Genomic DNA, 18,548 nt, shown 5'->3' on the forward strand with positions numbered 1-18,548 from the left:
TGGTGGGGCAGATTTGGGACAGTGCATGGGCAGAAGTGCTATGGAGTCTGGCTGCAGGTGGATGTGTAGGGGGAGGAGAGGAGGGGAAGAAACAGGCTGACTCCGGGCTCTACCCCTAGGATGGATCCCTGGAGGGAGCTGGCAGAAGTCAGGGCACACAGGATGTTTGAGATGCCATTAGAAGTCCAGATGGGTGGGTGGTTGGCAGTCCAGAATGCAGGGAGGTGGCCCTGTTGGGATCCAGGTTGGAGGGTTGTAGGCAGATGTGTAGTGTGCATTTGAAGTCAAGGCCAGTGGACTCCTAGGGAGAGCAGGCGACTGCAAGTGCCCAGTGTCTTGCCAACCTGCCCTGATGACTCCAGGACCATGAGGGGGGTCCTCCCTCTCCCCAGTGCCCATGGACCTCTGAGCAAGGGGCGAGAACAGAGGAGCCTATCTGGCTAGTCTGGATGTTTCTGTGTGATAACCTGGAGGTTTCTGTGAGGTGGGGGGAGGCAAGTCTCGTGCATAGAGAAGCTCAAGGGCCATGCTGCTGGCAGGAAGGACAGAGGGCGGGGCCTGCTGCGCGCAGGCCTCCTCAGGCCCTGCCCACAGTCAACCTGGCCATTGCTCCACAGGCCCCGGAAGAATCCCCTGTTCATTGTGGACCTGGTGCTGGACAGCTCGGGGGTGCACTACAGCACCCCACTGGAGCAGTTCGAGGCATCTCTGCTCAGTCTCTTCGACAAGGGCATCCTGGCCACCCACGTGGTACCCCACCTGGAGAAGGTACAGGCTCAGCTCGAGGCCCGGGACACCTGCTGCCCTGGCTTCTGGTGGCCATCTGAACCACAGGGTGCTGCCCCAAGTATTAGAGCGGCTGGACTTTATCCTGGGCCTCCTACCTGGCTTCAGTGTGCTGAGCCCTTTAATTCTCGAGTAGTTCATTTTATCCTCACCAGAAGCTGAGTGGGGAACCATTAACGTTCCCATTTTCTCAGGAGGCTGGGAGTTTAACCTAAGGTCACATAGCTGCTAAGTGTGTGACCTGCACTTAGGAGTGGGTGACTGGGGCTCCCTAACCCACTCCTGCCACAGCCGTGTGTGACCCACATCCCGCCCGCCCTCTTGATCCCACCCAGCTCCTGACCTCTCTCTTTCACTAAGACGTGGACACAGGCCAAGCTCCACACTCTAGTTACAAGTCCCCAAGTCATCACCAGAACTGTGTACAACGCAAGCCCATGGTCCAGCAGCCTCTGTAACTCCCGTCCCTCTTGCCTTCCTCGCTGGTCAGTCAGAACCATCAGCGACCTGGTTGTCCCATCTGTCCCTTTCCTTGACAACGGGCTGAGTCAGGCCTGGACAGAGGAAGACGCTGCCCCTTGGCAACCTCCTGGGGCTCCCGGCCTTGTCCTGATACACAGCCCCAAGCCTTGCCCCCACGGCCACCATGCTCTTTGCTTGGCCACACTGCTGTCCACTCAGTCTTTGGATCATACCTCCAACCCCTCTGCCCGCCTGCCCCGTGGCTCTCCCTGCTCTGTGCCCACACCCCTGTGCTCCACAGCTGGTGATGGAGGACCTCTTTATCAGCGGCAACCCGCTGCTGGAGTCAGTGGGGCTTCACGAGCCCCTGGTGGAGGAGCTGCGGATCGCCATAGCCCACGCCATACACAAGGCCATGGTCCCACTGCAGGCCTACGCCAAGGAGTACAGGAAATACCTGGAGTTGAACAACAATGACATCGCCACGTTCCTTAAGTGCGTGCGTGCGTCTGAGTGTGTGTCTGTGCCTGTGTGACCCCGGCGCACACTCTCGCCACCCTCCGCCCTTCATGTGTGCCCGCCACCCGCAGGGCCTACCAGACGCAGTGCCCATCAGCCGAGGAGGTGCGGGAGGTGGTGCTCACCCACCTGCGCGAGAAAGAGCTCCTGGACCACTCGCTGCCTCCCAGCATCGTCATCGGGCCCTTCTACATCAACGTCGACAACGTCAAGCAGAGCCTGTCCAAGAAGCGCAAGGCCCTGGCCACTTCCATGCTGGACATCCTGGCCAAGAACCTGCACAAGGAGGTGGATAATGTACGTGCGCCCCGCCTGACCCCAGGGATGGCAGCAGCACACACACGCTCACGTGCTCAGTGCCTCCCACGGCAAGATGTCCCCAGGCAGGGTCAGGGGGATCTGCAGATGTCCAGGCCAATGGGGGGATCTGGAAGTCACTCTGCCTTGACCCTGCAGGGACTGTCCCATATGGGGTGTCTCAGGAAGGGGGGGCTACCACCTCCTTCTCTAGACTTGTAGCGACCTAGAAACCCCTCCCAAAGGACACCCTGAGATGGATCATTTCTTGGAGCTGAGGGTGTGCAAGTGCAGGCCTCACAAGTCCCGTGTGTGCATGTATGTGTGCATGTGTGTGAGTGCGTGTGTGCGTGTGTTGGCCTGGTGCAGGAGGCTGGGGAGGGGGAAGTAGGATGGGTGATGATGGCTCTGCTTTTACAGGCCTTGCCACAGCGCGAGGCCTCAGCTCCCCAGTGAGCTGGCTGCAGGACGTGGTCAGGTGGGGAGGGGCAGTTCCCTGTCTGGAGATACTGGGGATCAAGAAGGAGGAGCAGGCCCCAGGGACAGCAAAGGAGAGGCACCGGCCTCCCCAGAGCCCTCCCCACCCCCACCAGATCTGTGAGGCGTTCCGCAGCATCAGCCGTAAGATCTATGAGAAGCCCAACAGCATCGAGGAGCTGGCTGAGCTGCGCGAGTGGATGAAGGGCATCCCCGAGAAGCTGGTGGAGCTGGAGGTGAGGCACACACGTGAGGGATGGGGGCCGGTGTCCAGGAGCTTGGTGGAGCTAGAGGTCCTGGTGGGGCACCTGTGGGGCCGAGGGCCTGGGAGGCACGGAGCCCTGGCGCAGGGACCGAGGGCTGGAGACAGGCAGGAGCTGGGAGATCAGGCACCAGGAGGCTGGAGGTGAGGTAGGGGCACAAAGGACAGCTGGGGCTCGGTGCTGGGCGGCTGGGTGTACGGTGGAGGTTCAGAGCAATGCTGGCTCTGAGTCAGGGCTGCACTTGGCGGTGTGGCAGCCCTGGTCCTTGGAGCTCTGAGCCCCAGTGTTGGCCTTGCTCCCCGTGCCGCCTCCCCCAGCCCAGGCCCCCCCTCTCTGGAAGACTGCAGCCTCCCCAGAGCAGCCGACCACCTCGCTCCCTGTCACACACGTACCCTCACCAGGCACACATGCGTTCTCATCACCACCTGTCCCTGCAGGAGCAGATCGTGAAGGTCATGGCTGACTACCAGGTCATGGATGAATTCCTTTACAACCTCAACACAGATGACTTCAATGACAAGTGAGTGGGAGCTTGGTCCCCACCCCACGTGGGGAGGTAGGGGAGGAGGTGCTGAGCCACAGTGACTCTCCAATATCCTGATGGCCATAGGCTGTGTGGTCACACCAGAAACTCCCTGCCAACATGCCAGAGGCTATGGCTCACAGGGGCCGGGGCCAGTGCGAGGTGGCCAGTGGGGCAGAAGGAAATCATTTGAGCCTCTTGGTCTTAGGACCCTGCTGCCCCCCCACCCTGTCTCCATTCTTTATTCCATCGTCAGCCTGTCAAAGGGCATCCCTGGGGAGGAGTACATGTCCCCAGATAGCTCAAGAGCCTCGTGGGAAACTGCCTCAGGTTGGGGCTGCCTTTCCAAGGCCTCCAGAGAACGCTCGCCCATCCTGCCTCACAGACTGGGGGTGCCTCCATGATGTTAGAGCCCAGGAGAGGTTGGCACTGTCTCCTGGGAGCCCTGCCCAGGAGCCCCAAGGCACCGGCTTTAGGGGCATTTTGGTGCTCAGGTGGGCCTCCCCCGGGGTCGGCATCTCTAGACCAGCTGCCAACAGAATCCATGTATCCCACAGGGCCCCATGTCAGCCAGGCAGAGGGAGTTGGTCTGATATGAAGGATGGTGACCTGGTGGCCCTGGTTAGTTACCAAAGAAATGCAGACTAGAGGCTGTCACTTTGCGTCAGCGTCACTCCTCTCATTTCCAGCACCATTCCCCACCTTGCCCTGTCACTGCACTGGGCACATTAGATCTGCATCTCCCTAAATGCTGACCACAGCTCCCAGACCACAATCCCAGGGCAGGGACTGCCTCCCCTGCCAGGCAGACCCATACCCGAAGAAGTGGCCACCTCCCAACTCACTTCTACTTCCCAGTGGTCCGACCCTAGCTGGCTCCAGCCGCCACCTGGATTCCCCATTCTCCCCTTCACCTTGGGTGCCGCTGCCTGGCCTGCCTGACCCACGGTGTTCGCTGTGACGTTCCCCCCATGCCCATCCCTGCCCCATGCAGATGGGCTGCCAGCTACTGGCCTTCGAAGATCCTCGGTCAGATAGAGATGGTGCGGCAACAGCACAACGAAGATGAGGAGAAGTTCCGCAAAATCCAGATCATGGATCAGAACAACTTCCAGGAGAAGCTGGAAGGGCTGCAGGTGGGGCGTGGCTGAGGCTCTGCCAGGACTGGCTCCCACCACACACGCACACACACGCGCGCGCGCACACACACACACACACACACACACAGTTCGCCAGGCCCAGGCCTCACGTCTTGGATTCAGAAGTTGCTGTGTCGATGTTTGATGGACCAATTGGTAGATGAATGAACAAATGGCTAAGAGAATGAACTGGAAGGCCGGAGGGGTGCCTGGGCAGCAAGCTCCAGAAGAATTCAGAGTAGCAGAGAGCCCCAAGTCTTCTGTTGTGTCCTCTATGCCCCAGTGGGCAAAGGGCACCGTGTCCAAGGGACGGGGTCTTCCTCTCACCTTGTTATGTTACTATGGAGCGTGTGGCGGGGTGGGGGGCGTCACCTACGTGTGATGGGCCAGGAGCCTGCTCATTCCCGAGGAAAGTGCCTCAGCACCTGGAGATGCTGATGCCCAGGGACCTCGAGACCCCTGGGTGTGGGGGGACATGTGGGTGGTGCCACATAGGCCTCTGACTCCTTGCTCCGTGGCCCACAGCTGGTGGTAGCTGGCTTTTCCACCCACGTGGAGATCACACGAGCGCATGAGATCGCCAACGAGGTGCGGCGGGTCAAGAAGCAGCTGAAGGACTGCCAGCATCTGGCCGCACTCTACAACAACCGCGAGCGCATCTTCAACTTGCCCATCACCAATGTAGGCCTCCTGTGGGCACACCGTCCCCTAACCCCCAGAGCTTGAGGACTAGCCCAGGGCATTTGTGGCCACATCACAACCCAGCTGCCAGGTGGCAGGGCCCTGGCATTGGCGGAGGGGATTGCAGGACTGAGCAGGCTACAGAGAAGAGAAAACCCACCCCTGGCCCACAGGGCAAGGAGGCTGGCTGGAGCCAGGCAGGAGGCCTGAGGGTCAGTGCAGGCCTTGCTCAGCCACTCGAAGCCCAGAGCCTGGGGGTTGGGGACGGGGGTAGGAAGAAGGGAAGCAGGGCCCAAGTCCACGGGGACAGGATCAGAGACAGCAGCCAGGAGCTAGGACGGGGAGAGGACCTGGCCCAAGACGGAACAGTGTGGAGAGAGACCTGATAGCGACCCGAAGCAACCTGGCTTGTCTGTCCCTGCAGTACGACAAGCTCTCCAGGATGGTGAAGGAGTTCCAGCCCTACCTGGACCTCTGGACCACAGCCTCTGACTGGCTGCGCTGGTCCGAGAGCTGGATGAACGACCCCCTGTCAGCCATCGATGCTGAGCAGCTGGAGAAGAATGTCATTGAGTCCTTTAAGACCATGCACAAGTGCGTGAAGCAGTTCAAGGACATCCCAGGTAGGCGGGCAAGCCAGCCCCTCCCCTGCTTCCCTGCCTGTGCTGGCTGCCTCTCACGCCCACCTGCCCTGCCCGGCAGCCTGCCAGGACGTGGCCTTGGACATCCAGACCCGTATCGAGGAGTTCAAGCCATACATCCCGCTGATCCAAGGGCTGCGCAACCCTGGTATGCGGAATCGGCACTGGGAGCTGCTGTCCAATGAGATCAACATCAATGTCAAGCCCAAGGCCAACCTGACCTTCACCCGCTGCCTCGAGATGAATCTACAGGACCACATTGAGAGCATTAGCAAGGTGGCCGAGGTGGCTGGCAAGGAGTACGCCATCGAGCAGGTGGGCAGCCCCCAGCAGGCCCACCCTGCCCGGTGGCATGGCAGTACGACAGCACTGGGCCCCATCCCTGGGGTCATTTACCGGGCCCAGGGATTGAGGTGCATTCTGTTACGTGGGTGAGCAATGTATGTGAAGTGCTGGCACAGTGTCCACCAGCCCTGTTATTACTCAGTGACTCCTCAAGTTACTTCCTATGTTACCAGCTCTGGTCCCAGGAAGGAGCTGATTGCATTACCTTCATTTAATGGATGAGTAAATTAAGGCTCAGAAAGGTTCAGCAACTGGCCAGGGTAACATAGCCAGTACGGGCTGGAACTGGGACCAGAGCTCCTAACCAGCACCTTAGGCTGCCTCCCAACACATGTATACATGCATGTTGTACACATGCAGCCATGTGTGCGAGCCAGTCGGCCTTGAATTCAGATGAGAGCCCATGGGGGATTTGTTGACCAGACAAGCAGAAAGTATTTGCCAGAGGGGCCCGCGTGAAGATGGTGGCTGGGCAGAGCTTGCTCTTCCCTGCCCAGGGCTGGTCAGACAGTGTGCGGGCCAGCCCCTTCCCAGGACGCAGCCTGGCTTGTGCCCAACCTAGGCTCTGGACAAAATGGAGAAGGAGTGGTCAGCCATCCAGTTCAACGTGATGCCCTACAAGAAGACGGGCACCTACATCCTCAAGAGCCCCGACGAGGCCTCACAGCTGCTTGATGACCACATCATCATGACCCAGAGCATGTCCTTCTCACCCTACAAGAAGCCCTTCGAGCAGCGTATCAGCGCCTGGGAGAACAAGTTGAAGCTGACCCAGGTGGGCCCTCCCTGGGGGTCCCTTACCACCCCCACTGCCCCCACCCTCACAGCCCCCTGTCCCGTAGGTTGCTCTTTACGGTGCCTGGAGGGGGCTGAAGTGGTGGTGTGCCTTTCCCAGGTCTGCACAGCTCCTGGTTCTGACAGGCCCCTCATGTAGAGGAAGGCAACTAGAAGAGAGCTCTGTGTCTCTGAAGTTCAGCTGCTGGAGGAGGCAGTGCAGGGGGGGTGGGCCAGTGTTTGGTCAGGAGCTGTGGCAGAGGAGGGCCATGAAAGCTGCCAGCAGAACTCCGGAGGCCTGCCTGGGCTTGGGACAGCTAGCACCTGCAGTCGTGGAACTTTCTGGGCTGGATACCACGAGGCCCTGAGGTTCCTCAGTGCCCTCTCTCGCTCTATCCTGAGCCTCCCATTCCCGTCTCATTTGGAGCTGGTGTGAGATGAGGGCCCCAGGGCACTGAGAACTGCCTCTCTTCAGGGGTCTCAAGGCCAGAGGCGGGGGCTGTCTGCAGAGGCCTCGGGCCTACCAGTGAGATTCTGACAGCCCCTCCCTGGGGCCTTCCTGGGAGCTGTTCAGAAACCTCTAGTAAAGGCCAGAGCGAGGTGAGGAGGGCTTGTCTGTGTGCTCCTTGGACCACCCAGAGATGCCTGACCTGGTCAGCATTAGACCTGGGTCTCCCTCCTTTGCTCACACTGTCCCCTCCGCCTGGAGTTCTGTGTCCACCTTCCATCACTAAGGCTCAGTGTCGAGCAGCCCTCACTGGTTCCCTCACACCTGCCTGCAAGCTGTTCCCACGGCAGCCCTTGGTTGATGCCTCTTACAGAGCCCATAACCCATGTCAGGCCCTTGGTGATTCAGAGGCAGAACTGCTGTTTAGTGGACTGTTGGTTCATCGTGGGCAGGGACCACATCCTGTTCCCCTCTGTTTCTCCTGGTGCCCACATGGGCCTGGCCCAGGCCTGGCCCAGAGCTGACCGTGGCACACATTTCACAAGGAAGAGAATGAACAAATGAATGAATGAGTTTGCATTGATGGGAAAAGATAAGAGATAAATACTGAAAGGGAAATTTGGAGACAGAATTTGGAGAAAGGTGGCCTGTTTTGAAGATGTCTCACTCTTAGACTCATGTTTCAGAGAATGTTTTAGGGATCTCAAGCTCAAGTCCCAATACACCTCAGAATCCTTGGGTCATAGACCCAAAGTCCTGCCAGGCAAGGAGTCTGGTTTGGTCTTGTAGGCACTGGGGCTCTTTCCTGTTACTTCAGGGTTTGGTGGTTTGGGTGCCATTCCCTCGTAGGGAAAGATGGCTCGCACGGCTCTGTTGGAGGCTCAGACATCCTGTGGGGATCTTGGGATTTCTCTGGAGAGCAGGCATCCATGCAGCCTCTTTGTTCCCTGGAGTACTGTGGCTGACAGTGCCATCTAGAAATTTCTGCACGGACACTGGCTCTGGTGCCCTGTGCTCTGCCCAGCACTCTGGTGGGGTGAAATATCTAGGTCATGGAGGGCAAGACCCAACTCCAACTTGGACTCTGGGCCCTGATAGTCCATGCATTCATTGCCCAGGAGGTGCTAGAGGAGTGGCTGAACTGTCAGCGGGCCTGGCTCTACCTGGAGCCCATCTTCAGCTCTGAGGATATCACTCGGCAGTTGCCCGTGGAGAGCAAGCGCTACCAGACAATGGAGAGGATCTGGAGGAAGATCATGAAAAACGCCTATGAGAATCGGGAGGCAAGCTCATGTGGGGATGGGAGGGGGCAGCTGGGGCCTCCATGGGCCCTGGTCACGTTGTTGGGAGCCTCCTGGTCTCATCTCTCCCTGAGCAAGAAACATTGGAGGACAAGTCCAAGGCTTTGGTGTTGGCCTGTGTCCCCATGAGTGGGCTCCTCATCATGAGAGATGCTCCTCGGAAACAACAGTTGATTTTCCTCTTGGAAATTTGCAGTTCACATTAGCATTTTAAAGGCTCTGATAAGTCCTGCAGCAAATCAAAACCTTTGACTTTGTTTAACCCTAATTTTTTTGAACATAGACTTTTTTTCTGTGGGACTGACAGGGGTGATGGTTGCAACCCCTAGCTCAGGGCCATTTTCCTGCCCCTGTTCCTTCCCACGCCCCACTGAGGGTCTCTGGCCGGTGTGGGTGCTGTGTGAGCCCACCTTGGTGCCTCCCAGCTGGACCATGCTCACTTCCAGTTTCTCTCTGGTCTGGGTCATGCAGATAATCAATGTGTGCTCTGATCAGAGGCTGCTGGAAAGCCTGCGGGACTGCAACAAGCTTCTGGACATGGTCCAGAAGGGCCTCAGCGAGTACCTGGAGACCAAGCGGAGTGCCTTCCCCAGGTGAGCACCATCCAGCCCATGTCCGCTCGTCAGTGCCTGCCTACAAGGCTGGGGCGCCACGTGCCACATCCAGGCTGGGGTGGGTGCAGGAGTGTCAGTGATATTGGGGCAGCTGGAACCCGGGAGCTGCCTGACCCACTCCCTTACCCCGTTCTCCAGATTCTACTTCCTGTCAGATGATGAACTACTTGAGATCTTGTCCCAGACGAAGGACCCCACTGCTGTGCAACCCCACCTGCGCAAGTGCTTCGAGAACATTGCCCGGGTGGGTGACAGGGCCTGCGGCTCAGGGCCAGGAGCACTGGGACTCCTTCCCAAATAGAACTGCTCTTCTCTCACCCCAAGTCCTTTTAGCAGGAAAGGAGGTGGCAAGTGAGATTCCTGGCCCTCAGAGATGCACCTGGGGCCTATGGGAGGAAGGTCAGCTGCAGAACCCCCAACCCTGAGCTGGGGGCTCTTGGCTCCCAACTCATCCAGGGGAGTCCTGTCCCCCCAATACACTGAGGTGCTGGCTGGGTCAAGAAACACATGAGGCCAGAGGTTCCTACCTCTCCTCATCCTCGTCCTCACCTACAAAGGAGGCTGCACATGCCTGCACAAGAGGGGGTACTCGCAAGCAGGGTTAGTTAGCTTCCTTCCCTGACTCCTTTTCAAATGTAGTCAGGGAAGACCCAGCCCAGATAGATGCTCAGGACGGGCCCCCTGAGGCAGAGCTCTCTTCTGAAGGTGAAGGGCACAGGTGGCTCAGCCTTGGTTCTGTGATGCGTGGAGCCTCTGGGCACACCTGGGGTAACCCCGACTTTTGCCCACCTCTCCCACAGCTGCTGTTCCAGGAGGACCTGGAGATCACACACATGTACTCAGCAGAGGGTGAGGAGGTACAATTGTCCTTCTCCATCTACCCATCCGATAACGTGGAGAACTGGTTGCGGGAAGTTGAACGCAGCATGAAGACCAGCATACGGGACATCATCGAAAGGGCCATCAAGACCTACCCCACGGTGAGCCCCAGCACTCCTCTCACCCCAGCACAGCTTCTAAGTCTGGTCGTCTTTCCATTGGCTCCTTTCTCAGTGTTCTCTGCTCCATCACAGTAGCTGGACTGCTTGCCTGCCTCATCCTCAGGCTACAGCTTTGATTGCTGCTGCCCTCAGTCAGCTGAGGGCTTCTCAGGGCAGGGGTCCTTAAGGAATCTGAAAATATGCTCCAGAAAGTGAAACCATCAGTCACTGTTGTTACGTTACAAGCACTCACTGTGTGCCAGGCCTGGGCTGGGACTTCACTCATCCCCACAGTCAGCAGCTGCGCTGGAGGTTAAGCCTTATCCTACAAAGTCAGTTCAGAGACATTTTCTGCCCAAATGCTTGTGATTTGCAGGTGACAGAGCCAGGGTTTGAACTCAGGGCTACGTGTGCCCTGATTCTGGGCTCCCACCCCCCTGCTTCAGGGTCTCCTCTGCTGAGGAAGTGATGACCCCACCAACCCCCAGGAGGCTGAAAGCTTAATGGCTTCTCTGCTTTTGAGGTAGAATTAACAACTTTGTTCCAGAATTTGAAAGGCAGAAGCACAGATAACATTTAAAGAGAAAAGGAGTTTGCAGGGTCAGGGCTGGCAGCTTCCTGGGTCAGCCCTGACTGTGTTATCTTCCCAGATGCCCAGGACCCAGTGGGTTCTGAACTGGCCTGGCCAGGTGACCATCGCCGGGTGCCAGACCTATTGGACCATGGAAGTGGCAGAGGCCCTGGTGGCCAACAACCTCAGTAACCAGCTGTTCCCCAAGCTTGCCAAGCAGGTGGGAGTCAAAAGGGTCATCATCTGCTCCCCACATACACCCCGGACCCAGGAAAGCCCAGTCCCTCCAGGAGCTTTTCCTGTAATGAGCCTGTAAGAGGCTTGGGGTTGGCTCCAAAGAGCAGAAGATCAGACACCCCCGAAATGAGTGTCTCACAGCCGGCCCCCAGCAGGAGGGACTGGGGGTCTAAGGAGAGCTCTGAGCCAGGCAGGTGCCCCTCTCCCAGTGGTCACTGAAGGAGCCACGTCCTGCAGCATCCTGCAGGCTCTCCTTGCTCTGTGTACTGGCTCCTGACCACACTCCCTCCTTGAGCTCCTCACCAGGCTCCACCACCTGGCCGTTGGAGGCTCAGATGGCACTGTACACTACAGGGAGACAAATGCCATGCACGTCCCTCCATTTTTGTGTACTTTCCTGCCAGACTGCTCGTGTGACCGATGCCCTCCCTGTGCCCCTCCCATCCCAGACCATCAGAAGCCACCAGAATAGAGGTGTTGTTCCTGCCAGAGGTCCACCCTCTGTGCAAAGGAGAGAGAGCCTACTCCCAGCATGACCATGCCTGACAGTGTCCCCCCATTCCGGCAGCTCAGTGACCTAGTGGCCCTGGTACGGGGGAAGCTGTCCCACATGCAGCGGGCTGTGCTATCGGCGCTAATCGTCATTGAGGTCCATGCCAAGGACGTGGTGGGCAAGCTGATCCAGGAGAATGTGGTCAGTGTGAATGACTTCGAGTGGATCTCACAGCTGAGGTGAGGAGGCAAGGGACCCTGGCCCAGCCACCCCCAAGACCTGAGCAGCTACAGGTGGGGGCCAGGGGAGGGTGGAGAGACAATCAGCAATAGGCTGGTCCTGGCCGGCCCTTGAAGCCCTGGGACAAGCTGGACAGGGATTCCTGATGCCCTCATTCCCCAAGAGAACCACCTCTCCTCTACTGTATATCCTGCCTGGTAGCACATGGTCCCCATGGCCTGTGAACTCATCTCCCTGCAATGCCAGGTACTACTGGACAAATAACAACCTGTATATCCGAGCTGTGAATGCCGAGTTCATCTATGGCTACGAGTACCTAGGCAACAGCGGGAGGCTGGTGATCACGCCCCTCACAGACAGGTGAGAGTCCCTCTCCCCATATGCCATCCCATACTGGGACTCTCCCTCCAGTCCTGGCTGGCCCAGAAGTGCAGGGACTGAAAGGTGTAGCTAGTCCATGACGAGTCAGTCCGTAAGAGCTCGCAGCATTAGAGGCACAGGCTTTGGGTTTAAAATTGGCTGTACCCATCATAGGCTGAGCGACCTTAGGCAGGTGACTCAACTCTTTGTGCCTCAGTTTTCTCTGTGGCTTCATCAGGGTGGTTATGAGAATTTCATGAGCTGATACGTAATGCTCATAGCTCTCTAATGGGTGTGAGGCCTGGACTGGGAGAAGAAGGAGAAGCAAGAGCCGCCCATCCATGAGGCCCAAGAAGGGGAGGCTCTCTCTCCCTGTGTCTGGGAATCCTGAGGAAGTTGCATGGCTGGTGCCTACCTCTTCTCACTCCTGCAGGTGCTACCTGACCCTGACCGGGGCCTTGCATCTCAAGTTTGGGGGGGCCCCGGCTGGCCCAGCTGGCACAGGGAAAACCGAGACCACCAAAGACCTGGGCAAGGCCTTGGCCATCCAGACTGTCGTGTTCAACTGCTCCGACCAGCTTGACTTCATGGCCATGGGCAAGTTCTTCAAGGGCCTGGCCAGGTGAGGCAGGTGTGAGGGTGACACAGGACAAGGCAGGAAGGCTGAGCTCTCACAGGGACACTGCCCGAAAGCAGCCTCACGAGGTGCTGGAGGGGCCAGGCTGGGATAACGGGAGTCCGAGGCTCGCTCCTGTGGGCGCTGGGGTTGTGGCAGCACTGACAGAGATCACCACTGGGGGTTCCCTCCTCGGCGAAGTCAGCGGGGGCCTGGGAGGTGCCAGATGGGTTCTGAACTCCCGTCTCCCTCATGTTCTCACCTCACTTAGTTCTGGGGCCTGGGCCTGCTTCGACGAGTTCAATCGCATCGATATTGAGGTGCTGTCTGTGGTGGCACAGCAGATCACCACCATCCAGAAGGCGCAGCAACAGCGGGTGAGCCACCTTCTTCCACACCTCCCTAAGTCAGCACCTCAGAACTTCATCTGTACCCACCATACCCACCCTGCAGGGTGGGAAGCCAGGCACTCAGCCGCTCGTGTCACAGGGGACTGGGCACTTCCTCCTCCTCCTTGCAGAGCTGTCCCTGGGGGGCTTTTGTAGCCAGTCAGGGAGCGCCACATCCCTACCCCACTGTGGGGACAGCTCCCAGGCCAAGCTACAGTGGATAAAGGGATCCCTCCCACATCCTGACCCTTATGGAAAGCCCCAGCCATCTGTCCTTCTTTCAGCATTGTTCAGAGTAGCCAGGAGTCTTCTGGAGACAAGAGCTGGGAGGCTGGCAGGTGCCTTAACCCCACCCCAGTAGGGCCCTGGATCCCAGTCAGAACTGAGTTTGCCCAGAACTGAGTTTGATGAGAATCCATGGGAAGAAGTGGGGGTGGAAGGAGTGGGAGGTAGGAGATTCGTGAAGACCTCAGGTGGCCTGGACCTGGGAGGCCATGGTATCCACTGGGACTGGAGGTCTTAGACCAGATCCTAGGAGAGGAGTCAGCTCATGATCAGGGGTCCAGTCTGGGTTGACCAGCTCTAGCGAGGACAGGGGATCAATGGGGGACGAGGCCCATCCAGACAAGGGGCAGGTGAGTCAACCCCTACCCCCCACCTAGGTGGAACGCTTCATGTTTGAGGGTGCCGAGATCCCACTCGTGCCATCCTGCGCAGTGTTTATCACCATGAATCCAGGATACGCCGGCCGCACCGAGCTGCCCGATAATCTGAAGGTGTGTTCAGGCCTGGGAGACTGCCCAGGGCACTGGGAGGCACTGGAGCTGTCGCCTGGGCTCAGAGATGCCAAAGCACTTATGCAAGGCACACAACCACTGGACCGCAGGGACTGTGATTCCCCAAGGCAGCCCTCCTGCCCAGGGTCCTGAGGCCCAGACCTGGAGAGGAGGCCCCAGGCTTGTCTCCCAGCTTGGGAGAAGTCAGGAGACAGGTTCCGGTCAACACAAAGACCAGTTTCTAATAGGCAAAGTGGTCTAGCCTCAGGGCAGGGTAAGCCTCAGCTGTGGCAGGTGTGCTGCAGACGGGAATCCAAGCATCAGTGGGGCAGGAGGGCAGTGGCGGCCTCCTGAGGACCAGACAGTCCAGAGAGCTGGGAGCTCTGGGAGGGGAGGTCCGCCTCTCCATTCACATGTACACCACGGACCCCAGGCACTCTTCCGGCCCGTGGCCATGATGGTTCCAGATTACACCATGATCGCTGAGATCTCTCTCTATTCGTTCGGCTTCAATGAGGCCAGTGTGCTGGCCAAGAAGATCACAACCACCTTCAAGCTGTCCTCTGAGCAGCTCAGCTCTCAGGTGAGGCCCTGCCCCAACCAGGTTCCAGGTTCTGAGAGCTGCTGCCTGCCCCTAGCAATCCCATGCGATAAGAATTACATCCCCGTTTCTCAGCTGAGGATGCTGAGGTCGTAAGCAGCTAAGAGACTAGCCAGCCTCATGCGGTGCACAGGTGAGCTACAGTAGGAGCCAGGAACAGATGCCCACTTGAGCTAGTTCAGGTGCGAGGGAAGGTCAACCTTTAGGAGACCAAGAGCCGCATAACCCAGGGCTGCAGATCAAGGGCACCCAGTCGCCCACCCAAGCCTCCCAGCACCATGGGCCTTTCACTCAGCGTGCTGAGCCCACGTTCCAGGGATAGATGTGGTTGGTTCCGGCTCCAGCACTGGTGGACAAGCTTTCCTGTTTGGCTCCGTTCTCAGGCTCCCCCTCTGCAATGGCAGAGATGAGCTCCAGCTCTGTCTGGGCTCACATGCTACTAGCTTAGTTTCTCTTTTCTAATAATTCCAGAAAAAGTCCCTGGTGTCACCCTAATGGGCCCTCTCTGGGTGACCTGCTTATGCATGAATACCAGTCACTGTGGCCAGGGGGAAATCATACTGTTTATGGCCAGGTGGGGCCCACAAAAACCCATGGGCTGGAGGAGATGCAATTTGTTACTGGGAAAAACAGCAGCTGACTACCACAGTGCACTGTGTTTGCCAGCCCCTCCACACACCCTCTTTGTAACCATCCACTTTCAAAAATGCTTCTCCCTCCTCTCCCTTCACTCCCCCCCCCATCCATTATAGCAACTATCCCCACATGGTTCTGGAAATGCCCTCACCCCTTGTCCAGTGGCAGTGACCCAAAGTCAAGCCCAGTCTCTTCATCCAAGTCCAAGATTTCTGGGAAATGTGCTGGTCCAGCTGTACTTTTCATGGTCTGGTACCATGGGGTGATGTGATAAATTTAACTATTCCCAACGCACCAGCTGTATAATGGAGAGAAACAGAACCAGTGGCAACATCAGGAAAAGCAGTGGTGGTGTGCCTAAAAGAGTGGGTCTGGAGAAATGTAATGAGAGACTCTTAGAAGGAAGCACCAAGGCCATCTAGGCCAGCCCATTTGTGGCACAGATGGGAAACTTCTTTGTTCACTTTTGTGAACAAAATTTGAGTGCCACCCTGCTCTTAATGCTGTCCAGGGATTTAACTTGACCAAGGCAGAGTCCTTGCCGTCAGGGGCCAACAGTCAAGCAGGGGACGCAGAATAAGTAACCTGGTAAAAGGAGAGGGCCAGTGGGATGGTGAAGTAGAAGGTGGCAGAGGGGCCCAAAGGAGAGCACCTGGCCCAGGCTGGAGTGTGCAGGTGGTCATAGACGGGCTGCAAGGGAAGTGACATTTTAGCTGCAAGTTGGGTGATGAGTCAGGTACCAGGTGGCAGGCAGAGTGTTCCAGGCAGAAGCCCCGAGAGGGGCAGTGCCCACCCACCCCTCCATCTGTATGGTGGTGATAGGATCACTATGACTTCGGGATGCGAGCTGTGAAGACTGTGATCTCGGCTGCTGGGAACCTCAAGCGAGAAAATCCCAGCATGGACGAGGTGAGTGCCATCCAGAGAGGTACCTGGGAGCTGGGCTCCAGGAGGGTTCTGCAGAGGCTGAAGGGGCATCTGGCCTGGGCCACCTGAAGGCTCCTCTGGCCTCCGCTGCAGGAGCTGATCTGCCTCCGGGCCATCCGTGACGTGAACGTACCCAAGTTCCTGCAGGAGGACCTGAAGTTATTCTCTGGGATCGTGTCCGACCTGTTCCCCACCATCAAGGATGAGGACGCTGACTACGGCCTCCTGGACAAGGCCATCCGCAGGGCCTGCGAGAACAACAACCTCAAGGACGTGGATGGTGAGTCCCTGGCCCCTGCCTCGCAGCCTTGTGGGTGTCCGAGGAAGGGCTGGCCCCGGCCACCCTGGGAGAGGGGGACCCTCATGCCTGGCCAAAGGTGTTGCGGGCTGGGGCTCTCTGGCAAGCAGTCCGCAGGGCAGGGCAGGAGCCCCCAGCCCGGTCTCCAGGGACCCTCCAGGTGGTTGGTGTCTAGAAAAAACTCCTTCACTCTCACACCCATACTTCTGACACCAGATCCGTGGGTGTTTTCCTACACCAACCAATTCTCCAACACCAGCTGGGTGTCCTAAAATTCAATTCAGTTCTGACGCTAATCAGAATTAGCACAGACCCCCCCGGTTAAGGGCTCATTCCACAAGACTGTCCCCACTTCAGACGTCAGTTGAAAGTAGTGGGTCCCCAAGTTACCACGACTTCTATCTGACTTGGCTACAAATCCGAGGTCCTCATGACCCCCTCAGGTTTGATCATGGGCTGAAACAGCTCACAGAATTCAGGGAAACACACCCTTATGCTTACTGGTGTGTTATATAATAAAGGATACAGGTGAACAGGCGGATGAAGACATATTTAGGGCGCGATCTGTCCCCGTGGAGTTGGGGTGTGTCACCCTCCGAGCATGTGGATGTTTTCACCAACCTGAAAGCTCTCCACGTGCTGTACTTTTGGGATTTTTATGGAGACTTCATCATGTAGGCATGATCAATTATTAACTCCATTTCCAGCTCCTCTCCTCTTTCTGGGAAATGGTGGGGTGGGCCTGTAAGTTCCAAGCTTCTAATTATAGCATGTTTGTTCTGATGACCAGCCCCCTCCCAGGAGCCCAGCAGCAAGAATTGCCTCAATAGAAACAAGAACTCATAGACACAGACAATAGTTTAGTGGTTATCAGAGGGTAAGGGGGGAGGGGGGTGGGAGATGAGGGTAAGGGGGATCAAATATATGGTGATGGAAGGAGAACTGACTCTGGGTGATGAACATACGATGTGATATATATATGATGTAGTATAGAATTATACACCTGAAATCTATGTAATTTTACTAACAATTGTCACCCCAATAAATTAAAAAAAAAAAAAGAATTGCCTCATTAGAACAAGAATTCCTACTAGCACTCAGGAAATTACAAAGGTCTAGGAGCTTTGTGTCAGAAACTAGGGTCAAAGACTAAATATTAGAAAAGAAGATTCTCTTTGCATCCTTATTTACAAGAGTTTGAGGAGCTCTGTGTCAAGGACTGGGGACAGAGACCAATATGTACTTACTATTTCACAGTAAGGGAGCAGGTGGCATCCCCTCCCTGACCTCTTGCTGTAGCTCCTCTTCCCTGTGTGAGAAGCAGTCTCAGCACTTGGGACCCTCTTGGGCCTTGCTCCTCCCTGACAGACGCTCTCCTCTGCCCTGTCCATGGTTGCACTTGATGCCAAGATTGGGGGTGAGCTGTGGCCTGTTCATACCTCCCCCCCGTTTCACTCCCGCCAACACTCCCCTCTTTTGAACAAGGGCTCCATCCACAAGCAAAGCATGTTGCTCCCACTTGCAGGATTTGCTCAAACTCCTTGTGGAGCGGCAGCCCTGGTGTCACATTAAGCGTTTGGGCTCTTACTGAACTGGTTTGTTACAAAGCCCACCATGTAGTTGGAAGAGCTCCAAGGACACCACCCTCAATTAGACTCCCTATGACCCCCATGCCCTTTCCTGGTAGAAGGTGGAGGTCTCAGCCCTGCTACCACGTGGCCAAGCAGCTCTTGTCCCCACAGCTCCAACCCGCCTGCCCTCTCCTCCTTGCAGATGCTCTAGGGCCTTTTGGTGGGGGGTAGAGGGGTGCTCATCCAGGAAGTCACGCCTGCCTGACCATGTGGGGCCCTCCTCTGGGGCCGGATGTGCTCATACTGCAAGCCTGTCCCCTGTGCCCTCCATTGTTCTTCCTTCTACCTGCGGCTCTGCTGCCACCTCCGCCCCCCCAGCTCCAGCAGGCTTGTTGAATGGAGCATCAACTATTCTCTTCCTCCTGGCTTTGGGTCATGGCCTTTGCCAGGAAACCTCATCCCTTTGGCGAGTATCCCCAACCTGCTGTGCTATAGCTCCCTGCCTACACACACTCTTGGGCCAAAATGATTTTTTTCATTCCCTACTCATGTGGGTCTGGCCTTTTGCCTGCAGCTGGCATCT

At 57.2% G+C, this 18,548-nt stretch overlaps 1 protein-coding gene across 2 annotated transcripts in view; it reads left to right on the forward strand.

Moving 5' to 3' along the window:
• DNAH1 (dynein axonemal heavy chain 1) overlaps positions 1–18,548 on the forward strand; it is a 73,923-nt gene that overhangs the window by 26,385 nt on the left and 28,990 nt on the right. For both annotated transcript variants that reach the window (XM_033133065.1, XM_033133066.1), the window contains exons 12-34: positions 618–768; positions 1,550–1,743; positions 1,839–2,064; positions 2,658–2,777; positions 3,242–3,324; positions 4,322–4,463; positions 4,992–5,147; positions 5,572–5,770; positions 5,850–6,103; positions 6,696–6,908; positions 8,474–8,638; positions 9,128–9,249; positions 9,409–9,514; positions 10,071–10,250; positions 10,901–11,041; positions 11,627–11,790; positions 12,038–12,151; positions 12,585–12,773; positions 13,039–13,144; positions 13,819–13,932; positions 14,366–14,515; positions 15,992–16,078; positions 16,190–16,376. In XM_033133065.1, the coding sequence (XP_032988956.1) occupies positions 618–768; positions 1,550–1,743; positions 1,839–2,064; positions 2,658–2,777; positions 3,242–3,324; positions 4,322–4,463; positions 4,992–5,147; positions 5,572–5,770; positions 5,850–6,103; positions 6,696–6,908; positions 8,474–8,638; positions 9,128–9,249; positions 9,409–9,514; positions 10,071–10,250; positions 10,901–11,041; positions 11,627–11,790; positions 12,038–12,151; positions 12,585–12,773; positions 13,039–13,144; positions 13,819–13,932; positions 14,366–14,515; positions 15,992–16,078; positions 16,190–16,376 (3,563 nt within the window). The remainder of the gene's footprint in view (positions 1–617; positions 769–1,549; positions 1,744–1,838; positions 2,065–2,657; positions 2,778–3,241; positions 3,325–4,321; positions 4,464–4,991; positions 5,148–5,571; positions 5,771–5,849; positions 6,104–6,695; positions 6,909–8,473; positions 8,639–9,127; positions 9,250–9,408; positions 9,515–10,070; positions 10,251–10,900; positions 11,042–11,626; positions 11,791–12,037; positions 12,152–12,584; positions 12,774–13,038; positions 13,145–13,818; positions 13,933–14,365; positions 14,516–15,991; positions 16,079–16,189; positions 16,377–18,548) is intronic.

Source organism: Rhinolophus ferrumequinum, chromosome 17, assembly GCF_004115265.2.
Source record: "Rhinolophus ferrumequinum isolate MPI-CBG mRhiFer1 chromosome 17, mRhiFer1_v1.p, whole genome shotgun sequence".
NCBI classification, from domain to species: Eukaryota; Metazoa; Chordata; class Mammalia; order Chiroptera; family Rhinolophidae; genus Rhinolophus; species Rhinolophus ferrumequinum.